Source organism: Anarrhichthys ocellatus, unplaced genomic scaffold, assembly GCF_004355925.1.
Source record: "Anarrhichthys ocellatus isolate YVR2014 unplaced genomic scaffold, GSC_Weel_1.0 scaffold8, whole genome shotgun sequence".
Taxonomy (NCBI): Eukaryota; Metazoa; Chordata; class Actinopteri; order Perciformes; family Anarhichadidae; genus Anarrhichthys; species Anarrhichthys ocellatus.
Window position 1 is genome coordinate 9,814,968 of NW_022280038.1, and position 10,110 is coordinate 9,825,077.

A 10,110-nucleotide genomic window follows, 5' to 3' on the forward strand; every position below is an offset into this window, starting at 1 on the left:
TCGCTGCCAGCAGTTATAATTTGGACATTTCTCACAAGCTGTCAGTCCACATCATGGCGTTTTCCCTGGTGAGTTACAGGAGCTAATTTAAAATAGCGAAGTAAGTCTAAACGTGCACATTTGACCTTTTAAACTACCACCGACGTCTCCGTTAGACTCCATTTTTTTAAATTCCGCTGCACCACATGTGTCGTGACCTCCTAGCGTTACCTTAGCATTACTTTTCTCCTCTTTCTTTGGTGTTTGCTTCTGCAGAGAAACGATCCCCGCATGCCAGACAGCCCGGACCCCGAGTCTCCGGCCCTGTCAACCTGCAGCAACGCGGACATCTTCCGCAGGATGAACACCATGCTGGGCAACGCTCTGGATTTCACCGGTGTGTGCACCACACCCAACAACACCACCACCACCACCACCAAGGGAAAGCCAGACCTGCTGTTTGGTAAAGTCTGCTTAGTATTCTCCACCCTGCAGCAGGTCGAGTTGGCTGCAGAAACCAGTGCAATGGTTGCATTGCTGGTTTTAGAAACACTGGGACCAATACATCAAGTCCCACCACTGATGCCACATGATGGGTACATCCAAAGTAACGTTTCTTGGGTTTTATATTAATGGGAGACGCTACAGGTGAATAGTGTTAAACATGAAACTGATGGTTGTCACAGTGAAACTTCACATTACTCGCTTTAAGACTATACGTTTCTGTAGTACAAGTTTTCTAAAATGTGTTTAGATATGCAAATGAGACCTTATCTTTCCACTAGTCTGACAGAAGACGTATAGCTGCCAATCTCAAGTGTTCTCGCTTTTTAATCATTTAAGTGTGAAGTCAATGTAGTATACATTTTACACTGTGAAGACTAAATGCTGCTTCAAGCTCGCACTAACGGAACACACTCTTGTATTGGAAAGTACGTCTAAATGATGTCTTTCACTTCTTTACTTGGTCCAAAGGTTCTCAACTGTTATGACATGCTGGTCATTATCGGCTAAACTATATTTTAATCGATAAATCATCAATTTTGTGTCTTTTCTGACAAAGTCCAGAAACACAACTTATTTAATTTGCAGCGATAATGAAACAAACGTTTGAGGTTTGAAAAGCTGAAAATGTAGAGTGTTTAGCATTTCTTCTTGATGGAGGGCTCGTTGAAAATCATTTTTCTGTTGATTAATTGCTTTACGCTCTTGGAGCCAACGCTAATGTGAATTTATTAAAGTAAAAGAAGAGCGCCTGAATGAGCCTATTGTAGTGCCACATTTTAGACCAGAAACTCGTAACATGACCCTGAATGCAGCTTTCATTACCTCTAGTTTTAAACCAGGTGGATTTAACTTGAGTGTGGAACCTCTTCATCTCCACCGAAGAAAAGGAGCAACTTTAACTTTCTCAGCCAGAATGGTTAAAGCTCTTTCCTCTTGTCATTATCATTCGGGTGCCAGCAGCTGATTCATGCTGCATCGCCATTCTGCAGCACTGCAGCACTTTGAAGTGTTGTGTTTTTTTTAAAGAGGGTGAGATTTGCCAAGATTTAAGCTCCGCACAGCACCTGTGTCCTGTCTTTGAATTGTGATGTATGAAGATTTTACTCGCCTTGACTCCAGCAGCACTATAACACACTTGTGTACGTTAAAGATTTTAATTTTGAAAGTGAACTGCTTCTTGAAACGCAGCTGAACTTGGGTCTGTGGCCGCCCCGGCTCCTGTGTTGCTGCAGCTGGATGCTGTCCAGGCTCTGGTAGAGAGGGCAAAGGGAGGAGCTCAACATCTGATCAGTCAGCTGCTTCTGCTACAGCCAGAGACTCTGCATGCACTGTTTTCTTCACTGTGTGTGTGTGTGTGTTATCAGAATCAATGTGTCTGATTTAGCAAGCTGGCTTTTTGAGCATGCTCAAGTCAGAATTTTAAATTTTTATTTTTATTTTTTTTTTAAATCAAGTCTGCTGAGTCATTTGCTCCATGCTGCCTCCCACCATGCCGCCGTAGCTCTGCCCCGAGCCTCCCTCCCTCCCTCCCTCCCTCCTCCCTCTCGTTGTCAGCTTGCTCAGGAAACAAGGCGAGGCAGAGTAAGCAGCAGCTGTGGCTGCCGTCTTTCCACCGACTCGGGAGAGGGGAGTTCTTCTATCAACAAGCCAATAACTCCGGCAGGAATTTTTTATTACAGTCGTTAGGCAAGGAGGCTGGGAGGTGGAGGGTGGGGGGGGAGAGCTGATGTCATTAGCAGGGGTGTGCGAGTGCATCAGCAGCCATGTCACATGCTGCTAGGTGGGTCAGTGATGCGGACGGAGATGCATGGCAGTTGCACCGGGAACAGAGGCAGCAGGTTAGCTCCCCCGTCAGCCGGAGAAAAAAGGAAGGGGGGGGTGAGATCAGGGAAGTTTGTTTTTTTATGAGATTTGTTTGTCGCGAGTCTGTCCCTGACCTTCTCTATGTAACGCAGACTGAAACAATACTTCTTTTAACACTTCCTCTCTCTCTCTTTGTTTGTGTGAATCTCTGAACTGGATCTTGGGATTGAAAAGAGTCGGAGCTGGCTGCGGTGGGCAGCAGGAGGATGCTCTTCCCCAACTGTGGTGGTGGTGGTGGCGGCGGCATGCCCGGCTCCCAGGAGATGCCGTCATCCAGGGGCCCGCCGGGTGTCACAGACCTGGGCCTGGGCCTCCAGTCCCTCCGGCTGTCCGGCTGGGACAGACCCTGGAGCAGCCAGGAGACGGACGCACACAACTCCCCCTCCCAGGTTCACACCAGCTCACCCTCCAGTAAGTACCAGACATTTTGTTTACATGTTTTTATACCACATAATGTCCCAGAGTTTAGTTGAAGGTGGCTGTTTTCCTGAGAGTTTATAAGCTCTCTCCATAACCTCATTAACATTACAGCAGACATCATAACCTCTGCGAGCTCGTGTGCCCTGGTGTCTAATGAAATATTTGTTGGTTGGTTATTAACAGCAGTCTGTGCTTGGGAACAGGCTGTAGCGTCACCAGGGAGGATGATGTGGCACTTCTGCTTTGCTGCATCTCTTAGCAATCAAGCCGGCACAAAAACAATCCACTGAAGCTACTCTTATCCCCCCCCCAAAATAAATAATATAATATTTTAATGCAGAAGTTCTTCTGAATATTTTAAATGCCTGTTGATCAAAACTGCATGAATGAATGGCGTCGCCAGAGTCCCAGTTAGCTGCTTCAACGTTCGTGGATGCTGAGATGAGCTTTGGGTATTGGACTCTTAACGATGCCCCGCTCGTCCTGACCCATTTTGTAGTTTTGTCGCTGCGTGTCTGAACCGACCCAACGTTACTTCATTTAGAGCTTTTCTAAACTGGGCCTTCGTCAAACTGGGACGTAGCTTTGAATGCGGCCTACAGCTGAACAATCCCATCAGAGCCTCGTGTTTATCTGTCGGCTCACTTTTGTTATCCGACGGAAGGAAGCTGCCGGTTAATACTTTAGGAATTGGCGCGTAGCTTCTGAGACGAGATTGTGTTTCACATTATTTGCAGCCGAGTTACAAAGAATCAAAAGTAAAATAGAAAATGCTTCGAGAGTCGACTCGAGCTGGCAGCCTGCTTGCACGTTAAGTATCCTCTTCTGCATGCAAATCCGGGGAAAACTTGACTTTGCAGCCTTTCAGTTCTCACAAATCAATGTGGTTCTTGAGATTCAGCACACAAACACAATTTTCTTCACTTTGCTCTTTTGTGGGGACCTGGATGAGCAAAGAGACATTTTGAGACACTTGCAGTTCCTGCATTCCTCCTGGTAGCGTCAATGAGACCTGAAACAACTTATCAATAGTGGTCGACTATTAAAATAAAACTATTTAAACAGTTTGCGTTATTTTGAATGACAAAGCTTCTTAAATTGGAATATTTTCAGATTTCTTTACTCCTGTGACAGTAAATTGAATATCTTTTTTGAGTTGTGGACAGGAAAGATTTGGGGACGTTTTTCACCATTTTCTGACATCTTATAGACTGAACAACTCAAAGACTAACGGATTAATAAACGATGAAAATGACCCGTAGCCTTCAGCACGAGCATCCATCTTCAGTTTGCTCATCCAAAACGGACTACGTCAAACTCCCAAATGGCTGATTCATCTCATTAAGTGCTGTAACTGGTGTGATGGTCCTGTCTCTGCAGTGCTGGGTATACTGAACAGCCCCTTCAGTAGCATCCTTGGGAAGCCCCCCGGCTACCTGCCCCCCGAGTCCCTGAGCATGACTGCTGACTTCCTGGAGAAGTTCCCCAGCATGGCGCGCATGGCAAACCGCCTGGACTCCAGCTCCTTCTTGGACTCTCGCTCCAGCAGTCCTGAAGACTCAGAGACCAGCGGCTTCAGCTCTGGTTCAGACCACCTCTGTGACATGCTGGTAAGAATCATCATCCTTCTTCTTCTTAAAGGGGGGGGGGGGGCCTTGTTTCAAACGTAGATGAGCTTTACGTTTAACCAAATACTGAGGTCACGATATGCTGAGCTGTAGTCTATAAATGATCAGTGTCTTTATTTATAGTGTCTGTATTTTGGGTTTTTCTTAAGGCATCTCTTTCTATGAGAGCTCAAAACAGACATAATTCAAACCTTTAAGATATTATCTTGAGATCACAATTAATTCCCTATGTCAATATATCAAAACAACAAATGTTGGTATCTCGAACATGATCATTTGTTATTACGAGAGAACAGATGGTCGCTTATTCTTAAACGTTTAGGTCAAAATGCTTTACTTTTATAATATTGATGCTGATTGATCAGCCAGGTCTTGCTAAACTGTATATTCCATAAATCATCACAATAGTTTTATTTAAAATAGGCTTCGATTTATTCCCAATTTTTCCTTGAGTACATTTTCATAGTATTGTTTTTTCACTTTTTCTAATCGGTTCTTTTTTGTGTATTAAGCTCCTGTCAATAAAATATAAACTTCCTCCACAGATGTTTATCTTGAAATCAATCCAGCGGCTTTAAGGGCGTAACTCCTCCCTTTCCTGTTAGACTTTTAAAGCTAGGGTTGGTAATGCGAGTACGGTAGACCTAACGTGTAAACCCAGCACTGTGTTGACTCTTTTTCTAATGAAAGCAGGAAGTTCTTCATCTCACCAACAGTAGCTTAAATTAGTCTTGTGTGCAAAGCAATCAACAGCTAGTAGATTTCTATACACGAGTTCAAAAGTAATAACAGAATTTAAAAGTAGAGTGCAAATTGACGACTCTATTATAAAGTTTTCAAAGTGAATAATTGATATAAAAGCGCAAGAAAATAAATATCTTATCAAAAAACCCAAACAAGATGTAAACGACAATGTGCTTCTTAAATCTTCTGTTACCGAACGATGTGACCAGATGTCTTCATGCGCTCACATTCATTCTGAGCAACGGAAGGCCAGAGCTCCGTTTGTGTCGAGCAGTGAATGGAGGGAGTGGTGAGAGGTTGCTGTTACCACGAAGAGTTAGAAATCGGCTGTACGAGATATACGATAAGCTAGCTTATTGATGCCTGCTCGAAGGAGCCTAAATGTTTACTGAGAACACCGCGAGTGACACTTGGTCTCGTTTAAAGAGACTCACTGAGACAGAACGAACGGCCGGTCGTGTCAGTTTATACTCTCACCGTCTGTTTAAAGAGTCGAGAGACCATCGCTGTGATTAAAGAACGAATGGCAGGTCGGCCATGTTGCGCTTTCACAGCAACTGCCCTCCAGCGTTGTGTGTGTGTGTGTGTGTGTGGCCCATAGACCCCCGTGCTAAAGACGCTAGCGTAGCTAACTAGCTTCTTTGCAGCTCTGACACGGCTGAAGGCACTTTCTCCACAATTATTACACATTTATATGGATCGCTAACCTCAGACCAATATTTGAATTACGTCATATCGGAACCAGAAACTGATATTTGATCAGATCGACCATCTCTAAATATTTGGCATCCAAGCTCTGACCTTATTGTTCTCAAGAGAACCGGTTCTTGGGGGGAGAAAAGCTAGACTGAGCCTGCAGGTGAAGGCGAGGATCATAAATGCTGTACAAACAGCAGCGTCAAGTGTCTGCGTAGCTTTGAGGTGAACGGAGCACAGACGGCTTCATTGCACCGTGATTGTAAAGGTGTGTTTTAGGTTAATGTTGCAATGAGAGCAGAATGCCCCTTGTGAGTAACTGCAGGCTGAAACTGACTTCAATAGTGAATGAAACCTGTTTGTGTTTGAGAAGCTACAGCAGCAGATTGTAGAAGTGACAGGACTCTGTATGATGGGATCATCGCTGTGGAAATGTACATTATAAATAGTCTCCAGTAAGGTACAGTTGTCTGGACATGTCTGTCTTCCTCTCCAGTCGACTTTGCGGATTTCCCCTCCGCTGCCTTATCTGGCGTCTAACATGCAGAAGGATCTGCTGCGACTGGGCTCCCGGCTGGACCCCCAGGACTCCAGCTCTCCTCTGACCCCGCCATCCAGCGCCAGCCCCACCTCCACCATCTCCCGCCGCTGGCGTAGCGGCTCCCCCTGGCCCGGTGCAGAGATGCTCGACCAGTCGGATGACACGTTCAGTATCGAGCGGGAGGCTCGTCTGCACAGACAAGCTGCAGGTAAATCTAGAGCTCACCCGACTGTTCTACCCTTTTTGTTTTCTGCTCGGTTTTAATTAGTGGCGTAACGGACCGTTGTCTGTTTGTACTTATAAAGTTTTACTGATATTCAGTAAAAATATGCAATCAGGAGATCGATATTCAAGCCTTCTATTCGCTGATAATGTTACACTGTGAAGAACAAATCCTTGCTCAAATTGACAGAAGAGCTAGTGACGTTAGCAGCGCCGCTAACATACAAAGGTTCCATTCAGTTACATTGTGATGCGTTCAGGCTCTGTTCAGTGGAAGGGAGTATTGTGTGAAAGTAAATTATCACGGTGTGTTCACATGTGATCTTGTAAAATGTAGTTTTTGTGAGACACTTGAATAACTAGTTTGAAGACGTTTTCACAGCAATATGAAATGGATATTAGAGATGAATTATAAGTGTTTAAACTACTTAAAACCAGCTTATAACACATCATTAAAACTACTAATTGCAAGCCATTTTTTCTTGTTTCTATGAAAAAAGAAACTACAAATTTAAATAGTTTACACTAAAAAACAAACTAATTGTCTGGATCTTTGTAGACCAGCTGCTAGAACATTACAAAACAAAAAAGTGCTTAATATGAATAATCGATGATCGGCAGTTTGTATCTGTGGCAAAAAATGTGATTGTGGATCTAGAAGTTATATTTGCTCCTTTTTTATTTCTTTTGTGCTGATCCATGAGTTTTTTTTGAGCCGTTGCACCCTCTTAGTTTTATTTATTGTACATGGTCGTGTCCTCTGAATTTTGGCTTACCCCCTCCTTTTGTCCTGTGCTCATCAGCTGTGAATGAGGCCACGTTCACCTGGAGCGGTCAGCTGCCTCCCAGAAACAACAAGGACCCTCTGTACTCCTGCAAGGTGTTTCTTGGTGGCGTTCCCTGGGACATCACAGAAGGTAACTGCTGCTTTAATGTTGCTGCCCGACATCTTCTGGACGGTTTTATGGATGCTTATTAGCGTTAATCTGACAGTGTAATGAGTGAGCAGCCCTTCAGCTTTCTTCTTAAATGCATGCTTTCATAATTCTGGTTTAGGCGCAATGGTAGGGCTGAATGTAACGTTGTCAAAACAACCACTGTGAAGCAAATTAGTTCTGTGGCCTCATCCAGTTTTTGCAGAATAAGCTCATAAAACCTGCTAATGTCCTGCTCTTTCTTGACGCCTGGTGGTAAAAGCCGTTTGTCAGCTCGTTGACATAATTGTGGGGATTTTCGTCTGAGCCACATTTCTTGGTTCTTAAGTAAACAAATGTGCTTTTTATTCGATGCTCATTAACTCTCAACTACATCTCTGTTAACTACCAACAACCACACCCTTAACAACTATAAATCTAATGACTTTATAGAAGCCAGACTCCCATAAAATGGTGGTTCTGCTTTATTTCAGCCGGCCTGATCAACACCTTCAGCGGCTACGGCCCTCTGACTGTGGAGTGGCCTGGTAAGGATGGAAAGCACCCTCGCTGTCCTCCCAAAGGTAATGTGGCTAAAGGTAACGGCGAGCTGGTAGGCCATTTTTGTTTCCCTTCGTGGTGGCACTGTGGTGAGCACATGGCATGATGGTGAGTGGCCGTAGGCCTCTAGAGCGACTTTGGATGGTGACGCTGTGGCGTTAAACATGGTGGTCGGAAAAACCCTCACGATGCTTTAGATCTTTGGTAAAGTCTGTGAAAGCTTATGAATGTTGGGCTTCGGGGTAACCTGGTTGTCAGCTGATTTAAAGCAAACTCATTGCCCGTTACTGTGAAACATGTCTTTGTCACAATTTCAGGCAGAAACTACAAAATGAACTACAGTCACCGTGTCGAGGTCTGAATACTCACTAAGATCATTTAAGGGCGACATGTTCATATCCTAAAGAAAGCTGCAGCAATTAATAGTTTAGTTGTCAAATATTAAATTGCATTATCATAATAATCCATGAATGGGTTTGAGTATTTTGTTTTTTTTGAACCCTGATTCCAGCTTCTTAAACGTGACTATTTTCTGGTTTCTTTTGTGACGTTAAACCAAATGTCTTTGTATTGTGGACATTTAAAGACGTCGTCTTGGGAAACAAACTGGTGACGGATGTTTAGTAACGTTCTAGTTCAAACAACAAATTGATTAGTTGGGGAAAAATCGATAGATGAATAGACGATGACTATAATCGTTAGTTTCAGCCCTAATCTTAAAGTGTTTTCTGTTTTTAGGCTACGTTTATCTGGTGTTTGAGAACGAGAAGTCTGTGAGGGCGTTGCTCCACGCCTGCTCCCAGGACCCGTTTCACCCCGAGGACAGCAGAGAGTACTACTTCAAGATGTCCAGCCGCAGAATGCGATGCAAGGATGTGAGTTAGAACTAAACCTGCAAGGCACAGTTATGTAAAAGTACTTTGTGTATTCCCACCACGATCAGTGGTGGGAATACACAAAGTACTTTTACCGTTTCAGTCCCTGAAGAAGGCTTGATGAAATTAGTTTTTTAAGTCTCGTGACTAAACTTAACGATGAAGGAATCTTAATTGTTTTAAAAGACTGACTTGGAGTTTTCTGTCTACATGGATCCTTTTTTAAACATTTATTTTTTAAGTATATCTACTATCACTGTACTGAGTAGTCTTTTCTATTCATGTCCTTTTCTATTTCTGCTGCAGTCTGACAGTAAATGAACTCGACCAACTAAACCACAAAAAGTACTCTAAGGAAAAACTAATTATTTTTACTCTTGCATTAATGTAAAAGTAGGATTTTAAAGTGTTTTTTTTTTCCTGATTATACTTGCAAACTTAAGTAACATGCAGACTGTATTGTAGTGTAGTTGACTCTTTAATGGGCCTACAGACGCACTATAGAATATTTCATGAGCATGAAATAAAACAATTCTGAAATAATAAAATGTTTATATGCTTTCAGTTCTAGTTATGAGAACAAAAGATAATTGCAAATAGTAAATCAGTTTTCTCCAGTCTTAAACTGAATCTTTTAAATTTCTTTAATGGAAAAAATAGTAAATGTGTTTATCTTTAGTTGCAGCCACAGATCGGATGTTTCCTTAATTAAATGAAAACATTACTCGTACAGAAACTAGCCTGAATAAAATGTCACGGCTGACGATCTGTGACCGGACTCTGGCTTGTGTCCTGGTTCAGGTGCAGGTGATCCCCTGGGTGATCTCCGACAGTAACTACGTGCGCTGCCCGGCTCAGCGTCTGGACCCCAGTAAGACGGTGTTTGTTGGTGCGCTGCACGGCATGCTGAACGCTGAGGCGCTGGCCAGCATCATGAACGACCTGTTCGGAGGAGTCATGTACGCCGGCATCGACACGGACAAGCACAAGTACCCCATAGGTGAGATACATGTTGGTCAGATGTCCTGCTTTTCATTCTTCAAGTGTAGCCAGGTGGCAACCTCCAGTTCTGCCGCGTAAAGCCGATGGTGTGTTAAAGCTGCATTCTCTCTAGTGTCCACCAGGGGGCGACTCCTCTGGTTGTATAGAAGTCTATGAGA

At 43.6% G+C, this 10,110-nt stretch overlaps 1 protein-coding gene across 5 annotated transcripts; it reads left to right on the forward strand.

Moving 5' to 3' along the window:
• Position 1: 1 nt before the first annotated feature.
• Positions 2-10,062, forward strand: cpeb1b (cytoplasmic polyadenylation element binding protein 1b). Of its 5 annotated transcripts, none has more exons than XM_031848826.1 (9): positions 2-68; positions 256-442; positions 2,524-2,760; positions 4,150-4,379; positions 6,334-6,586; positions 7,404-7,517; positions 8,009-8,113; positions 8,814-8,950; positions 9,752-10,062. In XM_031848826.1, the coding sequence occupies exons 1-9, from the start codon at positions 54-56 to the stop codon at positions 10,028-10,030; spliced, it is 1,557 nt and encodes a 518-aa protein (XP_031704686.1). In that variant the 5' UTR covers positions 2-53; the 3' UTR covers positions 10,031-10,062. The 5 variants fall into 5 exon arrangements, with proteins under 5 accessions (XP_031704686.1, XP_031704687.1, XP_031704688.1 ...); XM_031848827.1 differs by having other exon boundaries at positions 8,009-8,098; XM_031848828.1 differs by having other exon boundaries at positions 256-376.
• The last annotated feature ends 48 nt before the right edge of the window (positions 10,063-10,110 follow it).

Bases quoted from the DNA above. Each gene is read 5' to 3' on its own strand.
- cpeb1b (XM_031848826.1), top strand. The intron at 443-2,523 runs GTAAAGTCTGCT...GGGATTGAAAAG, and splicing joins AAAGCCAGACCTGCTGTTTG to AGTCGGAGCTGGCTGCGGTG. The intron at 6,587-7,403 runs GTAAATCTAGAG...TGTGCTCATCAG, and splicing joins TCTGCACAGACAAGCTGCAG to CTGTGAATGAGGCCACGTTC.